General features: G+C 44.6%; 1 protein-coding gene across 3 annotated transcripts; it reads right to left on the bottom strand.

Moving 5' to 3' along the window:
- Positions 1-717: 717 nt before the first annotated feature.
- LOC147884085 (uncharacterized) lies at positions 718-27,796 on the bottom strand. Of its 3 annotated transcripts, none has more exons than XM_087398975.1 (9): positions 27,178-27,316; positions 19,679-19,762; positions 15,714-15,779; positions 3,053-3,119; positions 2,828-2,928; positions 2,432-2,476; positions 1,784-2,287; positions 1,561-1,663; positions 718-1,385 (listed from the first exon to the last, which is right to left on the bottom strand). In XM_087398975.1, the coding sequence occupies exons 2-9, from the start codon at positions 19,718-19,720 to the stop codon at positions 1,303-1,305; spliced, it is 1,011 nt and encodes a 336-aa protein (XP_087255101.1). In that variant the 5' UTR covers positions 19,721-19,762; positions 27,178-27,316; the 3' UTR covers positions 718-1,302. The 3 variants fall into 3 exon arrangements, 2 of the variants coding, with proteins under 2 accessions (XP_087255101.1, XP_087255100.1); XR_015543683.1 differs by lacking the exon at positions 19,679-19,762 and having other exon boundaries at positions 719-1,120; positions 1,225-1,385; positions 27,178-27,796; XM_087398974.1 differs by lacking the exon at positions 19,679-19,762 and having other exon boundaries at positions 719-1,385; positions 27,178-27,796.

Genomic DNA, 27,796 nt, shown 5'->3' with positions numbered 1-27,796 from the left:
GAGAGTAAGGGTAATGATGTTGCTATTGTTACTAGGTGCTAAGTTCAGGCAACAAGCCAATTATACTACCTTGACCAAAATATTTATAAGTAATACAAGGAGCATTTCCTCTCTCATTCCACTCTTTGCAACCATTCGTTGGCACGTGTGTTCCTTTGAATAATGATTTCAATTGTCCACAAACAACATTCTACCTTGCAAAGGCTAGAACAAAGACAACAACAAACTCATGACCAGATGAACAAATCAACATGTTAGCTACAATTCTTACTTGACAATCTACGATTCACAATAGATTATATATGAAGTTGCATTTTGATTTTGAACCCGAGTATGGTCAACAAACTCTAAGCCTAGAACATATAGTAGGTAGGTTTGTATATTGTTCTATTCTCTCTTTGCAACACCATTCGATTTTGGAGTATCTATAGTAGTTAACTAACTTTTGATGCCATTGCTCTCCAAATCGATTTGAGATACACTCACTCCCATTGTTACTTCTCAAGTTTCACTTTTGTTTTTAATTGAGGTTTTCCCATTGCTCATTCATCGTATAAACACTTCAGTTCCTAGTAAATACCAAAGATGAGTATTCAAAGTCTTTAAAACGAGACAAGCCACACCCTAAACTCGTGCTAGTATCTGTAGTAGTTAACTAACTTTTGATGCCATTGCTCTGCAAATCAATTTGAGCTATAGTCACTCCCATTGTTACTTCTCAAGTTTCACTTTTGTTTTTAATTGAGGTTTTCTCATTGCTCACTCATATGAACACGTACGTTCCTAGTAGATACCAAAGTTAGATGAGTATTCAACATCTTTAAAATGACACGAGTAACACCATGAACTTGTGCTTTTCATGGTTGGCTATAAAAGATGCGGCCTTCCACAAGTTTCAAATGTGAGCACCATTAAGCAAGCCATTATATCAATGTCATTACAGAAGTCATCATCTTGATTTTCTGCACGCTTCAATTGCATCGACTGTAGGTCTCTGTGACTTGGGCTATAACAACCCTGATTAGTGTAAGGCATTACAACAGCCACATTTCAAGGATTGGATGAGCTGTCGGTGCTACCTTCTCGTTTTACAGCATGCTAACAATGTTGATTGCTGGTGCTGACAAAACAAGCAAAACCATTTGAGTGCATTCCATGCGATTGCGAATCCTTCTATCCAAATGCCACGCTAGTAACGAGGGAATCCAGTGCTAAAATGTTTACTTCAAGAGAAAGGGTACCCCGTCCTCGCAGTGTTTCAGGGAACTCCTCTGCTCCTCCAGCTATTTAGATCTAGAATGGTCACTTAAAAAAGAATTTCCATATTTCTCGAACATTGGAAGATCCATCGGCAAATTCTGTGAGAGGATGAGCTCCCAAAAGTCCTGCAAACACAAAGAAACTCGAAAACAGGAGAGAAGAAATGAAATCGAGAAAGAGAGCACAAGAAGGAATGAAGCCCAATATGTCGTCAATCTGTCAGTAAAAGTCGTAGAAAGTGGCAAACGCTTAGGTTGTAAAACATCCAGAGGTGGCCATCAAATTCAGAAATAAACGCACCATCCTCTTCCACAATGGACTTGAATGGGCGTGTTCCACCTCCAATACCAAAGTAATGCCTTTTACCAGCCAGATATACCACCCCATATGGTGGTCGGAGACACTACAAGGCCAACAAAAGACTAAATCCATTGAGATTCACATAAAACAAAGTTACACTTTAAATGAGCACACACTAAGGCAAATACACAAAAGCACAGGAAAATGCATGTCCTTGCTATACCTTCTTTATTAAAGCATATAGTTTGGGTAAGGATGCCATTGAGTACACTGTTTCTGACATCAGAATAATGTCATACCCTCCCTCCAAAACACTCGCATTACTACCTCTTTCACAAGCACGACTTCCAGATAACTTCCTTGTGCGCTTCGCCGACACTCTATTAAAACCGCTGTTGCTCTGCTTATCCAACAATTCTTGCCCCAAGCTGTCTTCCAACAAATCCCCTTCCTGGAAACTAAAGCTAGCTTCTCTGCAGTCACTTTCAGCTGCCACTCCCGACTGATCTGGCCCAACAACTGACAACAGTTTATCCAACTGTTCCCAATCCCCAGCATAGTAGTGCACATCTGAAGAAACTTGTTTTGACTTCGTTGGTGCTTGGCCACACTCGCTCAGGTGACTTTGCTGGGAGCGGGCCATTTCAAGGTTTGCGGTCACATTTGAGATGGTGAGACTTCTCAACACCTCAACATTAAAATCTTGAAAATGAACAGTTGAAGCACCCTGCCATCATAGCCAAACTATTGATATTATCAAATCATCACTTCAAAGCTATACGTAGAGCTTACTTAGATAAGATGACACAACAAAAATTATTGCACACAAATACACAGTCATCGAGTGAGAAAAGAAAGCGGAGAGGCAGACCTTAAGGCAGGCATAAATGCCAGGTAGACCGTGGCCACATCCCAGCTGTTTAAATTCACATGCACACTGTTAGTCACAACAGACGAACTTCTACTTGTACACATGGTTATAAAAGACTGACCACTCAACCTCTATTAAATGCTGTCAGGATAATGAGCCAAACCATAGAAAAAGTCTTAGTTTTAAAGCATTGATCCCTTACGTGACTTGGCAGGAAATAGATTTTCATTTATCATTGATCCCTTATGCGACTTGACAGGAAATAGATTCTTTATCATTTTCCTATTCCCCCTTCAAGTTCATGTAATAATGCAATCTTCCCCTGTTTCAGGTAAAAAAAATTCACTCACAAAATGAAACAAAGCATATTCAACATAGGAGAAAGAGGGTGCATACTTCCAAAACACATTTTCCTCGGAAAGATAATCGGCCATCCTTGATCTCTCCCTGTAGAGTGTTCACCAGATCAACAGCGCACTCCCACAATTTCAGACCCCCTGCCAAACACCAGCATATGGATAGAGCTGTGCCAACTTTCAGAGCAAGAAACAAATCACCGCAGCAACTACTTATTCATAATTGAGGTGCAAAAAACAAGGCAGAGATTTGTCAACAAGATACCTTCATATTTCCCAGGAACAAGATCAGTGTTACTCATACCAAGTATGTCTGTTGAATTGACCCGGCCCTGCCATTAAAAAATTAGGAGAAATACAGATACAGCCTCAAACCAACAAAAAATCCCCCCAAAAAACATTCATTAATAGATCATGCAAAAGGGACGCTCTATGAGTACGATGCCTTTAACAATAGGCTAAGTTAACAAGTCAGCATCGTGAAGAGCATGTGGAGGACCTAGAAACAACAATGCAGGACATGGTACCTGAATTTTGAAGCTATTTTGGTGTCCACGAGAAACAATAATCATATGGCACAAAAAGTTATAAACATATGGAATTTGATTGGAGTATTTCTCGCAACTCTAAAAGAACAGACTATTAAGAGAGATCCCAAAACGCTTCCAAAACAAAACACCTATTAAGAGCCACGAGAGCAGGCCAAAGCCGTGCCCCTACTAAAAGAGGCAGTGGTATCTTCCCCAAATCTCATAGTAGGCTGGGCAGGCACATACGAAGTGCTTCTCTGTCTCAATCTCCCCCAACGTGCATAACCTACAGATCCACTGCTCTTTGGGTGTGCCTATAGCTCTCCTTGCCTCAATGCTCAGCTGATTGGATGAGATCTGCATCTGTCCAACGGCAATCCTAAGTGCATGTGAGACTCCTCTGTTCTTGAGGTACAGGGGTTTGATGATGAATCCATCCTCCGATGCTCTCAACAAGTGGGCAGGATAGAACTAGATCTTGGTGGGGAGCTCTTGGTCCCCCCCAAGTCCGAGACGTATGGAGCTAGAGGAGATCTAGCCGTATGGTTGATCTCATCTCATGGGATCAGCTCGGGTGATGCATCAATGCTGTACTGAAAGGGGGGGAGAGCCGGTCCATCTGAATACCATGACAAGCAAACCTATGGATACGCATACATACCATATTGTACCAATCCCTCTCTCTACTAGTCATTTCGAGTACCAGCCTCGGTAGTGAGGAATGCCATTGTGTGAAAAGTAGCATCAACTTGGAGAGGTGTCATGGCAAACTCCACCTGTATTATCTAATGGTGAACACAGGGCTTACTCTGAATCATCCTAGACCCCATAATCACCTGTAGTCACTCAAATCTCATCCACTCTATCACCGAGAGGTGGCTCCCCCAAAAAGGTGCTGCATACATGCCAGTCAGCCACGAGGGTGTCGAAAAGCCAGCCCTTTGTCGACGGATCTTGAAAGTCGCCTGAAAGCACTGCCTCTCTAGTCGGGCTAAGGCTCCATGTCCTTGTGTGAGTTGTGCCCTGGAAAGAGAGAGAAAGAAAGAAAGATGCATTAACGTCTTCGAAAGGCCTCACAGGCCTATGAGACAAAGTGCGGTAACAAAGTGACACATGCTCATACAAGCCACAAAGGGCTGAGGCAAAGGGCTCACTAAGACCCTTTGCTGAGTAATACACCATACTAGACTAAAATCAAGATTATAAAAAAAGACCTCATATAAACTCCAAATCCAAATCCAAAACTAGTACTAATAGCTAGACTCAGTCTCAGGGTGCTAGTCAAAAGACATATCGCGGTGCCGTGGTGGCTCTCCTAAGAGCTGCAAAATGTCTCATATCTAAGTCTATCTAGTCGTCTCACACGGTGGTGAGTGGCGTGGTCTCCAAGCTCTCTGTATCGGGTGGCCATATCAATGGTAACGACTTTGATCGGGCGGTCTCCTCCTAGTAGTGCTGTAATGGGTTGGACCTCCATCCTCCGTCCTCTAGTCCATCGCTACGTCACGAGTGGCTCCAGCATCTCTAGCTATATCCCTCGTCGTCGTCGTCTCGTCTCATTGGTCCATATTGCCCTCATGTTGTTAATGAAGTCTGTGACATGTCGCTAAGCTCGGACCACCTCAATCTCCTACTGAGAAACTCTGTCTCACTCCGTGATATGGCGCGGAACGATCTCTCTATGGTATATCATCTCTGTCAGGTAGAGACCAATGCAGACTTGGTACTTGGTCCTCGACGTGAATCAATCTAGAAAGAGGCCCAAACCTAAGACCCTCCTGGAAGAGGCAGTGATAGCCTCCTCGGATCTCATCGTAAGCTGGGCAGGTACATAGGAAATGCTCCTCCGTCTCTATCTCACCCAATGTGCACAAACTTCAAACTGCAGATCCGCTCCTCCCTATGTATGCTTATGTCTCTTCCCGCCTCAATCCTCACCTAATGGGATGAGACTCGTATCTGCCCAATGGCAATCCTAAGGGCATGTGAGACTCACCTATTCTCCAAATGCTGGGGCCTAATGATCACTCCGTCCTCTAACACTCTCAAGAAGTAGTGGCAATAGAATCTAGTCTTGGTGGGGAATTTCCAATCCCCTCCCCATGTCCGCGACGTATAAAGTTGGAGCAAGTCTAACCATATGATGCGATTGATCTCATCCCGTGGGACAAGATGATCAGGAGCATCCAAACTATACTAGAAGGGAGGGAGAGGATCATCCGAATACCATGCATGTCAAACCACTTAGAAATGCGTGCATACCAAGCCATGTTGGCTCCACTCTCCGCCAATTGCATAGATGACTCTAGCGCCACTCTCGGTAGCCTCTCTCTAAGTAAGGCCCAGATCCTTTGGAGATAGGTAATTGCCTGGAAGATAGCATCAATCTCGAGCGACATCATTGTGAACTCTGCCTGTATGATCTGATTGGGGACTGAAGGCTTGCTCCGAATCATCCTGGATCCCAGTTACCTCTAGTCTCTCGAAGCATCTGTTGGATGTGTCAAGGTAGTGCCCTCCAAGCACACCTATGATCATGTGTGTGGGTGTGTTAGATTCACACGTAGGTGGTGGCAAATGGCCACCTAGATTATTGCTAGATTCTAGGGGCAGGTAGAGTTGATTGTGGAGGTTGGTGGCCTTCATCTGAGGTCACATGTGATGTCATTGTGGATGTAGAGGTTGCCTACATATGGCCCTCATTTCATTTGATCTATGCACTTGTTTTCCACCATTTGTGCCTCTCCTTCTCTTTTCCAACATGATATCAGAGCCATACTTCCCTCCTTGAGTCAATTTTCACCATCTCATCATCTTCTTCACCTCCACCTTCTCCCCCATTTTCCCTCTTTCAGCCTAGACCTTGGAGGTCGAGATTCTCCCTCGTCATTCCACAACCCTTTGAGCTGGAGATCCCCCTACTAGGGTACACATCCCCACCAGAGCATTTTTGAAAATTGTTCCTCTGCTGCCCATGCCACCCTCTTCTTTGCTTAGCAAACTTCTGCTGCATAAAACCTGTAGGAGTAAAATTTCGACCAGTCCTCCTATGTATAGTTGGGCGATAGTATGAGCTAGCTCCAGCTTAAATCTGAACTCATTTGGTCCACGGGTCGAGGAGAAATCGGAGAAAAACCAGTCAGAATTCAAGTAGTTTGTATTGGTGACCTGGCGCAGCATTTCGTCCATCCTCTGGGATGGACAACCTCTGGTATATGAGCTTCCTTTCTGCATAAAAAGCCCTTTCATTGCTATTCATGGTTGTGCGAATTTCACCCTCCAAGTTGCTGCTGTATTTGGTTGCCATTTTTTACGGTTTTCGAGGTTGTTCAGGCTCGACGTGTTGGGGGCTTATCATTTGACTCCATCATTTCTCAGTTCTGAACTTGTTTCACCCCTTTGAGAGAGTAGACACTGCCCAACTTCCGGGTAAGACCCTCTCATGACTATGATTTTGCATATTGATAAGTTCAACGGTCAAGCTTTTCATACATGGCAAATGAAGATCAAGTTTAACTTGATGCGGAAGAACTTATGGGAGCTGGTCAAGCCTGATAGAACATCTTCCTCTCAACAAGCAGAAACCACTTCTACCCGAACCCCAACTAGAGATCATGCTAGAGAGAAAAGAGCATATGCCATTATTGCTCTTGGTTTTAGTGACGATTATCTTCATCATATTTCTGATTTGGAGTCACCTTATGAGGCTTGGCACAAGTGTAAGAGAAAGAAAGAATCTACGGAGACTAGCCTTGTCTGAGCTCCAAGACCTTCTCCGATGCTCAGGGACTTCATAGCAATGAGCCGTGGTAGTGAAAAGTCTACTGCTCATCGACGGGCTGTTAGTAGCTCCCTTTAAGCTCCAATCAAACAAACGACCTTCCAAGCTCGTGGGATGATATGAAATACCTTCCGCGCACACGCCAGAAAGAAAGAAAGAAAGAAAGTTTATTAAAGTCTTCGGAAGACCGATGGATCTATGAGACTGTCAAAATCCTGATACAACGAGCTGTGGTAGTGGAGCTACTAAACGAGCATCCATACCAATACAAAATGCAAAAAATGTAGAATAGTAGTACTAAGTCCTAAGTACAACAGCCATGTCGATGGTCGACTATATATCGATCTCAACATCATCATCATCATCAGCAGCAGTAAGACATCAGGATGGATGAGGCACTGGAGGCATGAAGTTAGCAATAGAGTGCTGTCGGCCTTAACAATGGCTATTGTGACCCCCGTCGGTCGGGCTCTGACTCTAAACAAGGAGGGGATGTCCCCAAGTGTGATCTGTGTGTCAACCCTCTGTCTGAGTTGTCACAGGCTCCGACTGTGATCTGGCTGAAAGAACTGAAGTATGCTAGAGAGATACTGAAGGCATTTGGCATGGCTGAGTGCAAGACAGTTGGTACCCCTATGGAGGTTGACGCGAAGCTCTCAAACGAGGATTCATCACCACTGGTGGACGAAGCGAAGTACAGAAGGCTTGTGGGCAGCTTGATTTACCTGTGCAACACACGGCCGGACATCAGTTTTGCGACTGGTGTACTAAGCAGGTTTTCCAATAAGCCCCGAGAGAACCATTGGAGGGCAGGGATGCGGGTGCTGAAATACATCAAAGGCACACTTGATTATGGCATCACCTATACCAAGGGCAACATCTTAACCAGATTCTAGCGTCAGGTTGAGGCATGATCACACAAGGGAAATTCCTTACATTTTTGGGATTCGTAAAACAGAGATTTGTCAAACTGTAGGGTACTATGTATAAGATTCGGAGGTAGACATTGACAAAAAGATTTCTAGAACAGTTGCTTGTAAACGTTTCTTTTTCATGAATTATTGACGATTTTCACTTGGAGGCAGACGTTCACAGGCATTGTGCAGAGCAAGTAGGCAAGTGATGCAAGAGGCAACTAAGGCTGTTTTATAGATTATTTTGGTCACAAAACTTGGTAGGCTAGAGTCAATGGCTTCAGACTAAAGAAATACTTTCATAGGATCATGAGTGTGGGCAGCTGTGGACCTACTGTGATGAAACCAGACAAGCTAGAAGACCTCATGGATAAGGATATCTCTGAAGAAATGCAAATCTTATATACCCCTATCTGCAAGACATGAATGTCTGCAGACTTGGGGATGGGCAAAATGATAGGAAAAAATATGTATCAAGTTTTTAAGCACTGTATATAGCTGTGGGTAGGCACATAGTTGTACACATCTAGGGTAGGTATGGGCTTTTGGCATTTGTGGGTTTTTCTTTCACAAGCATGATGGACTAATGTATAGTTTTTTGAGACAATAAAGTATGTTTTGCAGGGACTTTATGGGAAATGATGAAATGCAATGTGGTTAGACCAGACTTCCAGAGCAAGGGTGTCCAGTGTGTGGTCAAATGAAATGTGAAATGAAGATCTGTTTCGGCTCCTACCAAACTGCAATCCCCAAACAGAAATGCATCAGTCCGAGGTCTGTCATTTCAAACTCTCTTCCTAGCAAATGCTTCGTCTGCGAGATCTCCTCTTCATGGTTCCCTGTTATGACAAGGTCGTCCACATAAAGAACCACGATCATATATCTGCCACGCCCTCGGATCTCATACTAAACAGGACACCTGAAGATGAAATGCTCTTTTGTCTCAACCTCCGACATGTCACACAGTGTGCATATGCGCCTCCCCTGGGTAGTCGCTCTGCTCTGTCGCTCTCGATGCAAAGTCTGTGTGAAGAGACCCAAGACTGCCCAAGAGAGATCCTGAGTGAGTGGGGTAGGTGAATCTGTGTGTATCCCGATGGATCGATGAAACCCTCGCTGTGATATGTAAGAAGTGATCTCTGTAGAAACTAAGCTTCACTAGGAGTTCACTCGGTCCCAACCAGGTCCGAAATGCATGTAGCTATAGTAGATCCTCACGGATAACCTGGTTGACCTCGTGTGATAGGAGGGGAGAAAACAGAGCATCCATGCTGTACTGGAAGGGAGGTAGTCTATCCATGTGGAGCCCCGGTCGCTCAAACCATCTCTCTCTATGTGCATACCAACACCTCTGGCCCTGCTGCAAGTGCCATAGAAGAGGACAAAGGTATCCATGGTAGCCTACTACACCCAGAGGTGTAATCCCCGGTCGCTCCACATGGACAGAGCTATCCATGTGGAGCCCCAGTCGCTCAAACCATCTCTCTGTACGTGCATACAAGCATCTCTGGTCCCCTCCTGTTGCAAGTGCCATAGAAGAGGACAGAGCTATCCATGGTAGCCTGCTACGCCCAGAGGTATAATCCTCATACTCCCTGACTTGGTACAGATACGTGATGACCTGAAATGCAACATCTAGATGTAAAGGGGGTGACCCAAACTCAGCCTGAATGATCTGGTGAGGAGCAGAAGGCTCACCACGAATCATCTGTGATAACATGAGAACCTGTAGCCGCTTCACAAGACCCACTCTGTGTCCAACAAGTCTGGCTCTCAACATGGGCTGCCGTACATCGCCGTTGGGCGAACCAAGGAGTCAAAGAGCAACCCCTTGGTATGTGGATCCTGAAAGTGCAAGCGGAAGCACTGTCTCTCTACTGTGGCCAATGAAGCATACCCTCTGCTCAAGCGTGCATGCATCGCAGATCTCTTAGTGAAGCTAGGTCCAAAAAAGATAACCCCAAGATAAGTGTATGATGAAACTATCTCAACAAGTGAACCCTCAAATGTGAACTGCTCTTGGCGCATGATCGCTCGAGATGTATTGAAGATCATGACCTTGGTTTTGCCCAGGTTGACCTTCAAATCATGAGACTCACAAAAGGACTGTAGTGGGTCTAGGTGTCTCTGGAGCTCCTCTGCAAAGGAAGACAGGAGAGCCATGTCATTTGAGTAGAGCAATATCTGGATCAGCGTGCTCGCAAGAGAGCAACCTACCCACCCTGTGTATGCATCACTGTCTCAAGCTCATCAACATAGAGACCAAATACGGTAGGCGATAAAGGACACCCTTGTTTGATCCCAATAGTGCTCATGATCTCGTCTGTCCATCCGGATCTTGCCCGAACTCTGCCTAAAACTCTCTCATGAAGTGCCATGACAATCCAAATGATCTCTTGGTCATAACGCAAGTCCTGTAGGCGTTGTATGAGATGGGCTCTCAAAACCGTGTCAAATGCCTTGCGGAAAGCCACAAAGCAACAATAAACCATCTGCTTTCGTGCACTTGCTTCCTCGATGATACATCTGAGCGTGAGAATGTGGTCCATGGTTCCATGATCACGCTGAAATCCGACCTGTCCTGCTGCTCTAAGTCCTTGACACTCTGCAAATCTGCTAACCTCGGAGTCAAGTACTGATGCATAAACCTTGGACATGACATGTCCAATCATAATGATCAGGGGATGCTCTCGGTTGGGATCTCTCCCCACCTGCCATGCCCTCTCTATCATGTGCTCAGCCACACCTAGCGTAGTGGCCACGAAAGCAATCGCATCTGCCATCGGTGTAGCCTCATTGCATGGGATCCCGCGTACTCTGATGTTGAGAGCCTTACTGGCTCTGTTGCTACTCCATGTGGGTAGCCGAAACGGTTACCCTTGCGGGTTCCTGTTTGGCCACGTCAACCCATCTGGATGTCTCCTCGATAGCAGATTGCATGCTCGCAATCTGTGCCTTGACCACTAGGGTACTCCCTGAGACTGTGTGTATGGCTATGACCTCCTGTCGGAGCTGCATATCCTATCTGAGTCCCTGAATGAGACCAGTCTACTCCCGAATGGCCCGAGCCTGCTCCTGTATGATGCGGCTCTACTCCTGGTTGAAGTGGACCTGCTCCTGTGTGAAGCGAGTCAGCTCCATCTCACGCTCACGGAAACTATGTATCTCCATGAGCAACGTCTCCCAGACCTTTGGTGTATCAGCCCACCCATGTCCAAGCTGAAACTGTGATGGTTGTGGCATGAAAGTGTGGGACTAAGTCCGAAAGCTGGACGGTGACTGAGTGAACTGGGTGAGGAACGGAGATGACAGTGGGATGGATGACGCAATCCTAATGGGATGTGGGAGCGTGGGAGGCTGACTGAGAGGGAGAGGAGAGAGTGAAGCGTAATGCGGGACAGTGTATGACTGTCATGTGCATGGTGTACCTAGGGTTGGATATCAGGTGAACGTGGGTTACGGGATAGCATAGGACTGGATGGCTATTTTTAGCCGAGATTGCTATATATAAAGATTGATTCATATATAGTGCTCGCTTTATATGGAGGTCATAGCATTGTGCTATCTATAGCGGGTTTCCTTCTATATAGAGGGAGGGCCAGTGCTATTGTGTAGATCACTTGAGCACTCCTCAACTGATGGATGGGGCTTGGACCCAGGCCGGGACTCTGGCCATCTACATGGCGGATCATAGGTGGTGTATCGAAGGTCCTCTGGACGGGCTCAGGTGGTATGGGACGCCTGGGTTAGATACGGACCTATGGATGAGTCGAGCTGTAGCCCACGTGCTCGAGGGTGGTCAGGAGGATCGAGGCACCTACGCTATGATTCTGGTTGTATCGAGGACGAGATTCTAGGTCAGTGATAGGGTCAAATCCTGCGGGGTCGTGTCATCTGGTATTTTAGAGCCGTCTTATCACAATTGAATTCAATGCGAGGTATGCAGAAAAGATGTCTTCCAGGTACGCTTTTTGAGATTGCTCTTGCAAATCTGAATTTCCGCTCATGTATGGGCTGAATCGTTGGCTGATGATGTGCACTCATGATTGGGAGAGTTGTGGAAGAAATAGAAGTCCATAGGCTGTGTGCTCTCTCTCGGTTGCTACGTGTTTGGAAATCGTGATTCCCTGAGAAGGGTAGGCGATGAGAAGACTTGATGCTTTCAGCAAGAGATATGAGGATGGATCGTTTTTTACCTATAACTTCCCACGCTTGGGTCGTTAATGTGATTGGCTGTGTGGGGAAGAGTAGGCTGGTTAGGGAAAGAATTCGCTCTAGGTTCTCAAGGATGAGATTCCTACCTTAGAGACCTAGATTTGCTGCAGTTGAGAAGTAGGAGGAAAGAGAGAGCGTTCATAAGCCTAGAAAGCGGCTTGTCTAGGAGATTCGGGCATTAGAGACAGGGGCGATATGATTGGGGGCAGGCGCTTGGCTTTGGGAAGGAGCGTATGGCCTGATTTTAGCGCGTTTTGGCTATTTTTGGCTGGCTGGAGAAAAGCGGGACAGGATCTATTAAAAGCGAGACTGTTTTTTGGTTAAAAAGCAGGTTGCTTTTTTGTTTCTCTCTAGCAAGGAAAGCACTTGCTCTAAATCTAGCGCGTTTTGGCTATTTTTGGCCGGCTCGAGAAAAGCGGGACCAGATCTATTAAAAGCGAGACTGTTTTTTGGTTTTTTTTTAAAAGCAGGTTGCATTTTTGTTTTTCTCTAGCAAGGAAAGCACTTGCTCTAAATCTAGCGCGTTTTGGCTATTTTTGGCTGGCTGGAGAAAAGCGGGACCAGATCTATTAAAAGCGAGACTGTTTTTTGGTTTTTTTTTTTTTAAGGTTGCTTTTTTGTTTTTCCCTAGCAAGGAAAGCACTTGCTCTAAATCCAGCACTAAATTCACCTAGCTTTTGATGGCCCTTCCTAACTATTTATATACCCAGGATTTCTCTCTCTTTCTCACTTCAGCACTTCAGCACATGAAGGTGAATTTCCCACCCTCTTTTCTGTCTGAGACAGTGAGAGAGAGGGGAGACACAAAAGATGTGGGTGTGAAGTGTTGAGCCACACCACAAACTCATAGGTTTTATTAGGATTAGGTTTTTCACCCTAGACAGTCATAGGTGTCATATCTTTAATAAAAGGGTGGCAATGTGCCTTTACCCCAACAAGAGCTGTAACAAGAGAGGAAGGAAAGGAGACAACCGGCGCCACGAGCATGAGTACGTAGCTGATCGTGGTTGTAGCTTTAGCTAGGGATGTGGGGGCTGTAGCTGAAACTAGTGCTGAAGTGTAAGCTGAAGTCGAAAGTGGAGATGTAGAGGGAGCGGAGACTAGAACTAGAGCTGAGACTGGAGCGGGGGCTGAAGCCAAAGTAGAGATAGAGGGAGCTGAGGCTGGAACTGAAACTGAAACTGTAGCGGGGGCTGAGGTCGAGGTAGAGATAGAGACTGAGGCTCAGGCGGGTCCTGCCTTTGCTTTGCGAGTCCACTTCGGTTGTAACGTGTGTTCACATCCTCAAGTTTCGGTTGTGTCATTTGCCTTTTTTTTTTTTTGTTGTTGTTGTTGTTGTCGTCTTTCTTGTTGTCTTTCTTGGCTGTCCCCCATTTCTCTTGGACTAATTTTTCTTCTTCTTTGGTGCAGGTCTTAGTGTCCGATCGGGAACAAGAAGAGGCAGCCAGGAGGTGGAGAAGCTGAGGTGGCGGAAGGGGGGGGGAGGTGAAATGAAGAGGGCGGAGGGCCTAGGCCTAGGCAAGGAGCCTAGGTGGAGGGAGGCTGCCAGCGGGAGGGCCAGTGTGCAGCAGCGGCAAAGGGGGAGGCGCAGCAGAAGCGGCAGCAGGGGCGGCAGCAGGAGCTGCAGCAGCGCCCGGGGAGGAGCTGGAGGGGGAGGAGCAGCGCCAGCGGAGGAAGTGCAGTGCAAGCGGGTGGGGCAGAGCGGGGGTGGGCAGAGTGGGGTGGGTAGGTAGGCTGAGCGAAGGGAGGCTGAGCGGGGTGGGTAGGTAGGTTGAGCGAAGGAGAGGCTGCGCGGAGCGGAGGGGTAGGCTGAGCAGGGGGGTAGTAGGCTGAGCGGAGCGGAGGGAGGAGAGGCTGAGCGGGGGGGGTAGGCTGAGCGGAGGGAGGGTAGGCTGAGCGGAGAGAGAAAAGGGTAGAGGAGGAGGACTCAAGGAGGTCGAAGTAGGAGTAGGAGAGAAAGACACAAGAGAACTGCAAGTGATCTCTGGGAAAAGCCCCGCTACAACTGGGGAAAACCTTTGCACAAACAGGCTGCTCGAGAGCTCCACTGGGCAGCTCAACACTTGAGGCACAAAGAGTGGATGGACCCTAAGGCTCAACTCCAGCCGAGTATTTGCATTTCCTAGAATGCTAGTGGCACAACTACAATGCTGATGTAAACACACATCATATGCCTCATTAGACTTGGACAACGAATCGATAAAAGCCACGCCCTCTACGTTGATGAGCTAAACCACCCATTACTCCTCTTCAGCCCATAAATATCCTGCTGACCCCTGAAGATGAGGTAGAGAGACTGCCCCCTTCATTACACACTTAAATGTTGCCTTCTACTAGGGCGGATCACGCTATGGTCTACTTGAGAACACCTTAGAATGGGCCAACATGATTGGAAGGCAACAACTGACTCTTCTTTAAATGCAGAGGCTGACTAGGCTCGTGATGCGTGACTCACCCTACCTTGTGCCACACACTTCTGCCAGGGCCTATCTGATTGCCCTTATCGTACATGCCTCTTTCCTCCATATAACTCGATGAATCCAAGAACATGCCCAAACTCATCCTCTAAAAATACAACACAAAGTGCAATTTCAATCTCATGATAGTCACTCAAAAGGTTAAAAATCATAAACTCCATCACACATAGTAGGGACTACCTACTATGACATCCCAACTGACGCCATCAGCGCCCAACAATGGGTGTAGACCATAGTATAAAAATATGCTCTCACACATACAAATCCACACACCCACACATACTTGAACATCCATTTATACAAAGGTTTTCGTACTGAGTTTCTATCAGCACTCCGGAGATGAAGGGCAGACTCAGCCGTGACAAAGGCTAGCACTAAAGGAGAAGGCTAATCAAAAAGTAGTCCACATGCCTCTTTCCTCCATGTAAGTTAGAAAACTGTTAATGCCTACTGTACTGAGAATAACATGTACAGCCGTTTCATAGATAGGCATCAACATTGCTTTGTTGGCCACTCCATTTCCCACGGACATTGTTTGGCCTCAGGATAATGCCCACCTGGCCCAAGGGTAGCTTGTTGTCTTATGTTCATCTTCTGATGAAAGTACCCTCCGCTTGCTCTATCTTTCTGTTTTGCAGAGTCGTATGCTCTCAGCTGTAACCTCTGATGATCTTAACATTCTCTTTCTCCTTACACAATAGACAAAACCTGTTTCAAGAGGATAGAAGTTGCGATATGACAAAGCTCACAAAGCTTCCACAGATACAACTAAACCAATCAGCAGCAAAATACAGACTGCATAGTGGAACAGAAATAATTATCTGTCACTTTTACTTTTGAAACATTGTTGGAGCAACATCTCTCACTCTATCATCACCTCATGAATCCCTAATACAATCGTATATTGGGGTTCAAGGTCCACAAACGAAGAGCAAACATTTTTCAGCAAGCTGAAAGATTTCAACATTAACTATACAGTTACTAAAATTCCTGCCTTGATTAAGCATACCTTCAGTAGAATGAGCCCACCATGTAGCTTGACAGGCTCTGTTACAAAAGCCTTGGATTTCACAACCTGCCAAGATCAAATAAATGAGTCCACATGGCTAACATAGAAATCTTTCTGAGCATGTGTGCTAGTATTAAAGAATGCTGAAGAATGCTGAATAAGGAGTCGATGTGCATAGAAGAAGCTTTCCTTGTTTTGACGGATAAGGACTGACCATGTTCACCTCTCTTAAATATTCAGACATAATTAGATGATAAAACCTTTTTTAATAAAGAGCATGATAAATCTTTAATGTATTTTATATATATATATATATATATATATATATATAACCTTCCAAAAACTTTACATACAATTTCGTATGTATACTTCATGAGACTAAATTCAATCTAACCTTACAAAATCTAAATCATTCAAGAACAAAGATAAAAGCAAAAAAAGCAAAGAAGGGGGAGTAGTAGGGCGAGAGACACCCCTTACAAGTTAGCCACAACTTACTAGGGGATCTACACAATCCTCTATCCACGGGCTACGTACAAATATGATCTGAAGTAGGACACACACACAGGGACATACTCGGTGTAGGCTAGTGCATCACCACCCAAACAATGCAGCCCTATATATATATATATATATATATACAGTCAATTTCGATGAAGCTTCCTTAACCTTTAAGCTATAACCTTCCAAAAACTTTACATACAATTTCATATGTATACTTCATGAGACTAAATTTGATCTAACCTTACAAAATCTAAATCATTCAAGAACAAAGATGAGGCGGAACAAAAAGAGCAAAGAAGGGGGAGTAGTAGGGCGAGAGACACCCCTTACAAGTTAGCCACAACTTACTAGGGGATCTACACAATCCTCTATCCATGGGCTACGTACAAACACCATCTGAAGTAGGACACAGACACAGGGACACACTCGGTGTAGGCTAGTGCATCACCACCCAAACTATGCAGCCCTATATGTGCAGAGATGTCACTAGGGAATCATAGGCCTAGACGGTCTCCATCCTAGCTGGGTATTCTCAGGACACCACTCCCAAGAATGCACTGAGGCTCACACTTATATAGTGTCTCAACTCTAAGACTACCCTAAATATACCAAGGTCTTAATTGTCATAGGGTTAGGTTACACAACCCTAGGTTAACTTGACCACACAAAGAGAGAGAGAGAGAGAGAGAGTCTATTAATGTGTCCCTTCACCCTTGCTTCTCACTCCCTCTCCCTCTCCCATATGTCACAACATGGTATCAGAGCAGGGATTTCCCGATTGATCAACACCATTGCTGCGTGATTCCACTCTTGGTGACTCCTCTTGATGAAGACATTGATCTGTATGATTGCCTATTCCAGTCTCAATTCTAGCAGAGATATGTGCCATCGAGTTCTACCCCGGATTCACATTCTTTGAACGTGTTGCTTCTTCTACAGTGCAGACCGGACCTGCAGTTTCTTACGTTCTAATCTTGTGCCCATTTCTAATTGAAGGCTGTCGCTTCTCTTTACCAGAGGAAGCCCATCTCGCTTATTCATCACCGGTCCCTTCACTCGCAGAACGTTTTCTGCTAGTGGTCAACAGAACCGTTTGCTTTCTTTGTTCGAAAGCAAACCGTTTAATTTCTTCTTATGTACATTCCAGCTGAGAGATTGGAGAGTATGGGAGCATAATATACAGCTTTGGGCGATCCTTTACCTGCTGGTACCTCTTCCCATTGTTATTACTCCGTCGATGAGTTTTTCTTCTTCAATATATCATGGTCGATTCTCCCTTCTGTCTACTGATCTGTCACAGAGGCCCTTATTAGCAGATCTGTAGCAGTTGTTTTGAGGTGACTGGTTTTTGCCAATCTCTAGTACCAAATTGGGCACTGGTACCGTGAACTTGCTGCATCTGCCGATGCTTTAGCTTAGGCATCATGAAAAAACTCTGCTCCTCTGATCAGCTTACTCAAGAAGGTCTCTGCCAAGGTGCGAACGATCCATACCTTAATGCCTCCAAATTCACGATAGTCTCTGTGTGCCTCTACGTTCAGCATAACCATCTCCTGCGCTTGCTTGCTTTGAGCCAGGCATCTTTGTCTCGAAAGATCTGTTCTGATAATCTCTGATCCAACTAAGATGCAGAAGCAATCGGCTCTTGACAATTCTGAGAGACAGATTCATCTTCATTTTCTTCTCAGGAAACGTTTTCTTTGCTTCTCTAATGTCCAAAGATTCAATTTTTTCTACATGGTAGTTGAATAAGACCCCCCTTATCTCCTTGGTCATAAGGTTCTCTAATGTGCAGTCAACCAGAGGTTTTGACCTAATTTTTTTGGAGACTTCGACTGTGTCACTCCGAAAATTGGTCTAATTCTTTGGAAGTAATATTTACGCTTGCTGCCAACTTCATTCCTAATCTATGAGTGAAGTCTCATCCAATGATGGCCCAGGGGATACTGAGGAAGACACTTTAAGTTCACGGACTTACCATCAGTCTCCACCAATGGAACTTTCCCGTCTTGCTTCTCAGATCAAGAAATTCTCTGGTACAAACTTTTCATATTGGCAGGCCAAGTCCTTATGCAGTACAGTGTGTGGAAACTCGTCAGGGGAGCCAATCCCAAGCCTGAAAGAAATTCAGCTGCATGATTGCATGGAATGACAAAAATAATCGAGCTCTTGCCATTATTGGTCTGGGTCTTGCAGACAATTATATTCATAATCTTAATCTTGATAGTACAGCAGAAGAAGCATGGGACAATCTGAATGCTCTTTTTGGAGAAGATCTTAATAATTCCAAACTCTTTCTCAAGCAGCAAATTTATAAGATATGCATTAGCATAAAATGAATGTCAATAATGGGTCCTCTGCCCTTGCATTAGCATAAAATGAATGTAAGTGTATGTGTCAATAATGGTACTAAGCCTTGGGTAGTCCCCCAAAAATAATCGTACGTGCGCCTTGTCCTCTAAAGGCTTCATGATACCTTCTATACCCTGCTTAGAGCAAGGGGGGTTTGACCATAGGCGGTGTTAAGGTGGTCTTCACCCCCACTTGTGTCTTTACATGGACCAAAGCATAGGTGTGAAGAATAAGCCTCTTATCACGCCTGACATGAGAGTTCAGCAGCAGTAGTAGGCTGATATCTTCAACCTTGTTGAGCTCTCTCTCTCTCATATCTTCTCATACTTGCTTCGAAGGCCTGTGTCCGTGATCAAAGTAGACACTCCCGGTGTCTGACTGCCTCGTGAATGAAGGCAGCTAGGCAGCTCTGGTCTGGAAAGGAGAGAAAGCGGGACAATATCCTAGAACTGTCTCTGAAGAGACAATAGAAGTGTCCTCGAATCTCATCAATCTGACATCTTCAGGTAGGCCCTGTTATGAACTAAGTGTTCTCTATGGGCAGCTGCAAATGTGGACGCTGCCCTTCTAAAATGTGGTCCCATCTGTATATGGCATTTGTTGATGTGCATGGTCTTGTGGCACACATATTACCTTTGTAAGACTAGAATACATCCAATCATACAAAATCAGATTTTTGTTGTTCTGAAGTCCAAAAATCTACAAAGAAAATAAAAGAGAAAACGAAAGAGAAGAAAAACGAGGTAACAAATTTCTTTTTTGAAAAACAAAAGGTCGACATACCTAGCAAGCAAAGCAACACTTATGCCGTCATCAGTGCCCAAGCATAAGCAGTTATATTGGGTTTTTAAAGACCCATGGAGTCTACCCAGAGCTTACTAAAATACGTCAATTAAACAAAAGAGAAAGATAACGAGAAATAAAGAAGAAAGGAAGAAGGTGAGAAAGCAAAAAATAATAATAATCATAAGAAACAAAATCAACCAAAAACAGGAATAAAATCTCTCTCTCTCTCTCTCTCTCTCTCTCTCTCTCACATGTATAAATGAAAGAGAATTTACAGAACAAATCAATTATTTAAAACATAAAAAACTAAAGGAACCACTTACACTGATGCAAAATTGCATTCCTAACTTAGAAAGCGCATCCATACTCAATTAAACTCTCTTGTGGCATGCATTCCCACAATGAATCTGCATGCAACATATCAAACAAGAATGAATATCATTGAACAAAATCTCTCAAATGCACCATATGTGCAAGAAGTGCATATCAAAGGGCTCTCCAAATTGCCAGCTGTAATCCGTTGAAGAAAGGAATTTTATTGACCGGAGCAAATTATGTGAGGAGTGTTAGAAAAATATCGGCTTTGAAAGTTCACACCTCAACTGCATCAAACAGAACTATGAAGCTCTCTTGGATCACATGCAAAAAAAGATGCACATACACTGATCACCACTCAGAAAACAACAGAGAAGATACCGAGAACAGCTGCCATCTGTCAGTGCTTCTTACAAAAGACTCTCCTCCCCTTTTATGCCCTGAATCTACCCTAAGATCCACTGCCACCAAGTCCTCATGTGGGGCTCACAAGTGTGATAGTGATCTGTAACAATCCCCCTCACTAACTCACCGCAGGCCTACATCCATGCCTTGTATGAGGTACTCCAACTGATCTCTGAGAGGAGACTTTGTGAACTCATCTACGAGCTTGTCAGAAGTTGGACAGTATATCACCTCCACGATCTCCTCGATGATCAGCTCCCGGACTTCATCGGTGTCAATGCTTTCCTTGCAGTCCTCCGTCTGGAGCCGCTTCAAGATCTCACAGCAATACTTCTCTTGTGAAATGAAGATTCTATGTTGCCTTTGCCTGAGTTCTATCCCGTGGAAATAGTGGAGAAGTCTGCAATCAGTCATCTCGACCTCCGGCATCAAGAATCCCTTGATCTATACAATCTTTCCCTAGTGATCACCTCTAATAATCAAAATCAACAACATGCAAGAAAATATTCATCCGTTCCACTCTAAAAGGAGGTAAAAGTTTGCATCCAATAGACTCCAAGATTATTTGAGAAGTCATCGATACCGTGGTACCACGCCCTCAGTGCCTGTTTCAACCATTTTTCTTTGCCTGCACACCTTGTCACTTGAACCTAGAACATGAAATCCATCCGGCTAAAGCGCAGATCATGTCATGACACTACAAATCACTAATCCGTGATTAGTAGACATTAAAACATTATTATATATTATACGCCAATGGTGTAACATGTATTTGTATTTATGATGGACACCGACCGATTTGTTATGACGGTGGATCATCTCAGTAGATAGGACTAGTCGAGTTGGATCCACTGCTTCAAGTTGGCATCAAATTTGGATATGTGACACTTATTCTATTAATAAAAATGTGCACACACGTGTCTAGGTCCTAGGGGCAATAGGAAGGGAAGGGTGCATTAAGGTGCATTGAATAGTAGAAGCATGGATCATAAGCTAAGGGTAGGTGTAAATGGGAAGATGGAACTTGAGTGATCTCAAGGGATATTAATAAAGGGTATCACCGTTTCATTGTGAATCTCACGTAGCATTCTCTCTACCACATTGCATTCATCCGCCTTCTCTCTCCCACCTTGCATGTAGGTCAAAATAGAAACACGTACTCTCACGAGGGTGCTCTTCCCCATTGCAAGACCAATTGCATTCAATTCTGCATGCATTGCACACATTAGCGTCCTTGAGAAATCAGTTCTTCACATTTGGTATCAAAGCTACGACAATCCACGACCGGGACAGCAGAACGTGCGGGGCGCAAGGCGAAAGCTCGCGGGACGCAAGGCGAAAGCTCGCGGGACATAGATATGGGCAACAAGTGCCAGAGTAGAAGACCGAACGGAAGGGAGCCGCACTAGGGAGGCGATGCGCAGGAGAAACCCGCACGGGAAATGCAGCGGAAGAGCGACGTGCAAGGTGGTCACGCGTGGAAAGGCCCGGACAGAGAGACGCGACGAATCCCCGAGGTGACAGCGACGAGAGGACTGCATAACCACAAGTGAAACAGCCATTTATCTAGCCCTTGTGGAAGGACCGTGGGCCGACAAAGCCCCGGTTGGGAAAACAGCGTTGGAGAAAAGGCACTATACGATTCTTGCAAACACAGAAGCTTGTTGGAACCCTTGAGATAAGGGCTTTCTTTGAATTTTTTTTTTCTTTATTTGGACAGGGAACGGGGTGTCCTAACGGGATGACCCGCCCTGTGCGAATAGACCCTTAAACCGTGAGGAAAAAAGACCCCCCGTTCTTCCCAACGAAACCAACGGAAAGTCCGATCGGAACAAGATTTTAAGGGGGTGATCCACCCACCAAGTACCCCCTATAACGGTATCTAGAGCTCCAATCCACTCAAAATAAGTAGCCCAAATGGAGCGTACCAGTTTGCAGCAGAAATACAAGAAGAAAAGCTTAAAAGAGAAGGAAGAAGAGGTCAAATTAAGTGTTTTTTTCAACACAAACAAAGCGGGAGTCAGATAAGTACCACCAACTCTATAACATTTGACTTTTGCTGTAAAATAAACCCCTTTTCTGAAATTACAGCAAGTCATTTTCTCTTTTGTATTACTAAAAGGCAAGAATGGAAGGAGAAGGGATATTTAACAATAAACTTGTCATTTTTTCTCCACTACCAGAAAGAGATGGGGAGAGAACACCATCACCTCCTAAAGAGGATAATGTAGATGAGAGTTACACACATATTGAGTATGATAACCCCCATATAGAATTACCTTCATCTCTCCTTCAAGAATCTCTTGATAAGGAGTTTTCCTTTAGAAATGAAGGGAGAAACGAGTCCATCCAAGAGCAAGGTGCTAAGTTTACGCCTTTAACTCAAAATCCCGTATACATGGATTATAATCCAAGTAAGAGGAAGAAAGGAGTCTCCCGTTGATAAGCTAGTTTCTCAGCTTAGCCATATGATTGAACAGGCCATTATGACAAACTTTGGGACTAAGAGAGTGCTAAATTTTGATGAAGATTTAGGTAACCCCTCAAAGAGAGCCAAATTTCAACCTCGACAGAGAAAAGAGTTCCCAAAGTATGATGAAGCAAGAGAGGCAGATAAAATCCTCAATTGCATTCGCCATTTTGAGCTATATTTTGTCCATCAAGATAAGATCGACCACGAGAAGCTTGCTCTTGCCACATTGCATCTACAAAAGGATGTTTTGATGTGGTGGTCCTTATTACAAACGGGGAAAGAGCCTATTCTTCAATGGTCCAAGTTTGTAGAGCAGCTTAAGGCCACTTCATGCCTCCGAGGCATGAAGAAGAATTGACCTTCTGCTGGGAAAGGTTCAGGTAATCCGATAACGAGAGTAACGCTGAATTTACAGCCAAGTTCTAGAAACTCTCTTTCGAGTTACCTGAAAAGAGTGAGGATGATAGAATGAAGAAGTACTTAACAGCCCTAACCCCGAAAGTGAGGTATGAGGTTGAAATGTTCAACCCAACCACCTTGAAAGACCTCACTGAATTGGCTAAGATTGCTGAGAGGAAATTGAATCCTTGAAAACCTTTCAACAAAGGAAAAGAAAAAGCTATTGTACAAAATGTTAACAGCCAATCACGTCCTGGATGGATACCATTTCCTTCCATGACTGACGATGAGAAGAAAAAGCTAATTAAGGAGGATAAATGTTTTGGATGTAAGAAACATAAGCAAGGGCATCCATGGCATCAATGTCCTACTCTATTAGCCAAAATTGCCAATTCTGTAAAATGGAAAGGCAAAGCATCCAAGCAAGAGGGTGAGGCTTCTGCCTCCTCATCCCAAGACTCTACGGTAAACATAGAACCAAGAGTAAATGCTATCCATTCAGCCAACACTGGTGTATGGATGTGCGAACTGAATAGAGAGTAGGCATATTTATTATAGAGTATGGACAGAGAAAAAAGAATCTCCTCCTCCATGTAGAGCGTCTTGTAGGATGAATAGGGCTGAAATAGAAGAGTTGGAAAATGGTGTAACACGTATTTGTATTTATGATGGACACCGACCAATTTGTTATGGCGGTGGATCATCTCAGTAGATAGGACTAGTTGAGTTGGAGCCACTGCTTCAGATGGCAACATCATAGGTACTTCGCACTTTGGTGCAGCCAGACGGTTGGCGTTCGAGGCAAATAAAAATGTGCACACACGTGTCTAGGTCCTAGGGGCAATAGGAAGGGAAGGGTGCATTAAGGTGCATTGAATGGTAGATGCATGGGTCATAGGCTAAGGGTAGGAGGAAATGCGAAGATGGAACTTGAGTGATCTCAAGGGACATTAATGAAAGGGTATCACCCTTTCATTGTGAATCTCACATAGCATTCTCTCTACCACATTGCATTCATCCACCTTCTCTCTCCCACCTTGCATGTAGGTCGAAATAGAAACCAATACTCTCACAAGGGCGCTCTTCCCTATTGGAGGGCCAATTGGCATTCAAATTCTGCATGCATTGCACACATTAGCATTCTTGAGAAATCAGTTCTTCACAAATCATTTGAAAAATGGACCATCCATGAAGGCCAATCAAAGCAATGACTATCCGTATGGTCGCAAGCCCCTGTAGATGAAAGAGCAGCAGTGGCTTGCTTCTTCCTAAGCCAGGAAATGACTCCTGACCCTAGTAGAAAACAATATCTGGTCATGGAATGTTGAGTGTCCCCATCTCCCACCCAATCAGAATCACAATAGTGAAAGATATCAATCCTTGTCCGGTACGAGATCCACCTTGCAAGCAGAAGCTTCCACACTTGTGCTCCAATGCCTTCATTGCCTTGCTCAAAGGTTTTGTTGCATAAGGAGTTGGGCTGACGTGGGTGAATGCGAAAGAACCCAGAAAGGGCTCTCTAATAGGAAATGTAAGGAAGAACAGGTGTGGAAGGGAACAAAGGAGGATAGAAAAGCGGAACGGAAGGCAAGAAGAGTGAGAAAAGGGAAAGAGAAAGACAAAGATGGAGAGATGAAAGTTGAGGCTCAAAAGGGGAAGGTAGGATCTCGAAGTAGATTAAGGATAAGGAGTCAAATCGATACATGAGAACAAATGAGTGGAGGTGGGGCTTTCATAGTCCTTTTCCCGAATCATCCTATTTAGCCTTCTCTAGCTAATTGTACCCCTAGTTCTAACCCCCACTAACTTGGCATGATTCTCCAGCTTCCCTCGTGGCTCATTGATCACAATTGTCTCTAGACTTGCTCGGTGTGTGAGGCGAACATTTGATCTTCAAGCTTTGAGCTGATAAGAAAACAAGTGTTTGAGGTTGAGATTTATCCGCCTAATGGTGGAATCCAGCATTTGAGGATATACTTTCTACAAGAGGTCGTCAGCTATATTGAGATGTCTAGCCCCGATGATGGATGAAACATGTCAAGCAGTCATCTATATGGAAAAGTGACAGTACTGTGTGCATCTAAGCATGAAGCGTTTCTCACTCAAGTACATTTAAATGCATAATTGGTATCCAGTCCGAAGACTGAGATGAAGAAAAGTGCTCTCGGTAGAGCTTGGACTTCTCCCGCAAAGTGGGTGGACTCTCTGTCTTTGTCACCTCTAGCTGCAAGACATTCTATTTGATGAGGTAATTCAAGTCATGTTTGGAGAGCTTGTTGGCCCCTGGGATATCCAGGCTGTAGCGAAAATTCGGTATATCCCCTGCTAGGAAACAGCATGGAGAACTTTAACGAAAGACGAGCTCTCTTGGCCAGCACTCGACTTATCACACACTCAATGATAGAGGCTGCTTGGTTGTTGATATGCCTAGGATTGTCAAATGGGTGTCTGCATCTCGCTTTTCATGGGTGTCATGGCAAACTCTGGAAAACTGACAATGCCATAGTTACCAGATGATTCAAAGCTTTAAAGTTCCAAATTTCAAAATATTTCAAAATTTGGGCCAGAGTTTCGCAAACCCAAAATTTCTTTCAGGTACATGAAAAGAGCCATATAGCAGCTGATGTCCATTAGGACCAGGAAACGCAAAAAAAAAAGGTGAAGACTCTGAAACATGAAAAACAGTATGCTTGCATGAAACTTGAGATAGAGAAGCTGAAACTTGAGACAAGGCAAGTTGAGTGCCAGTTCTGTGTTGCATTCGTAATTAAACGTTTTGAACCTCTAAGAACGGCATAAAACACAGTTCACTTATTTCAGCCGATGGGCATGATACTTTGTGCGGGCCTTACACTCACTTTGTGCGGGCCTTACACTCGGTGATATCGAGTACCGTGAAAAGAATCGTGGCGCTTAATGTTTTGTGAGAGAGAGAGAGAGAGAGAGAGAGAGAGGTACAATCATCTAGAGACCACAGTACATACAAAATATATAAATCCAACAGGGAGAAATGGTTCAGCCCAATAGGCACAGAAAAACAATGAGACTTCATGTCTATCAGAAATGATCCAAATCGAGTGGGTGTGCCTGTGAATTGATACAAGAATGGCCACTAGATCCCAAACTTATGACTCTAGAGCCATACTAACGTTTACATCCTTACTAGCCACTAAGCTAATGAACAGTGAAAGACTTAAAAATTGAGAGCGATGTAGAGAGAGTGTGTGGGAAGAGAGCAATCACGCCATCGCTAGTTGCAAATGTCACACCCTCCTCTACCAGTGTTCTTAAGTTCGCGTTGTCTTCAAATCCTAAAATTGGCCATCAGCACAAAGATGACCTGGATTTCACCCACTGAAATGAGACCCCACAACAAACAATGGCCTGGCAAATTCTGGTACCTGAGATCCAGGTAGTCTCCATTCTAATGTGACCTCCGGATTGAGATAAAGCTGACGGCCACTCTTGCATAAGCAGCTGCTCCTTACACTCCCTCTGTGATAACCATTGTTTAAGGAGTGCTGAAACGAACCAATCTAAGCCCTTCTGTGGGTGTTTCTTTCTAGAAATCCCTAATTACGTATGCAAAGTAAACGAGATGCAATGATGTATATTCTTAAATCTTTAGGGCTAGATTTTCACAAGATATGCAACTGTCACTTGCCTAGTTCTGCAAGCCTCATCTGAGTCGACATTCCACTAGATGTATTTCCAGATTAAAAATCGTTGGCACTTACCCCAAAAGGCTTGAAAGCACGCTCCTTTCTTCCATCAACACGTTCTATAAGGTAACTATCAATGAACAGCTAAGTCTGCTCTTCATGCTGCTCTTCTCATTCACTGCCTACCGTTGCAAACTTTTCGTGTACGCACCATTTGTGAATTCGGCCTTGTAACTGTCTTTGTGCAAAGGTTTAAAATTTGCTATCTAATCTTTCGTGGACACAAGACAGTGCTGCAGAATCTGCTTTAGCAAACTGAGCATGGAAGGTAGCTCGACAGGGAGGCATGACTCGTGAGTGACAACCAAACATATCACCTAAAGCGAAAGCATTTGCTCAATCCTACACACGCTATCCTTCACTTCTGTATTCGAATACCAAATCTGTTTGCAATCAAACACCAGTTCGTCCTCTGCAGAGCGGGAGGAAATATCAAGGCCCAGCTTGTCCACGTCCAATATCATCAGCAACGCTTTTATATGAGCAGAAAGGATTGCGTAGGACTCACATCTGAAGTAAAAACTTCGACTGCCGGTGGCGGGGGAGGAATGTCCACGTCTTCAGTCAATCCATACAGCCCCTGACCCTTGTCACCATTGCTAAGCAAACAATGGGGTCCAGGCAGACAAGCAAATAGCGAGTGAGACTTCATTTCATTGACGGGTTTTTGGGGGCTGGGAGCGACACAAGCTCAGCCAACTGAAAGGGTCCAAATTTCCAGCACTGAGGCAGTATCCGATGAGCTTCAGAGGCCCTGCTGAATGCAAATTGTATCTGGACCTCTGGGATACCAAAAGAGATGATTGAGAATCAAACTTTAGTGAGGCTCATCAACAATCCGCAAAAGGGAGACACGCCGCCTTCTTCTAAGCTTGTAAAGGCGCTGCGAACCACAAATGTGTATGGCAACAGCGAGCGTGAGCTCTGGGAAACTCTGAAACAGGAATTGCTGATTGTGGATTGGGGCGAAAGATCAAGGTTGGGGTCTAGCAAAATGATGGGAGGCTTGGATTAGGAGCGGTGATGGGAGCTTTTAGAGCAACGCCATAGCCATAGCCATAGCCATAGCCATCGCCAAAGTCACCACTGCTCAGAAGTCTTCACTATGACCGACAATAAGTTTCCAA

This window comes from Dipteris shenzhenensis, chromosome 27 (assembly GCF_047967505.1).
Source record: "Dipteris shenzhenensis isolate YYH24624 ecotype China chromosome 27, Dip_SZ_1.0, whole genome shotgun sequence".
In the NCBI taxonomy this organism is placed as follows: domain Eukaryota; kingdom Viridiplantae; phylum Streptophyta; class Polypodiopsida; order Gleicheniales; family Dipteridaceae; genus Dipteris; species Dipteris shenzhenensis.
Note: the sequence above shows the minus strand (reverse complement) of the source record. Positions and strands in the feature narration are given on the sequence as shown.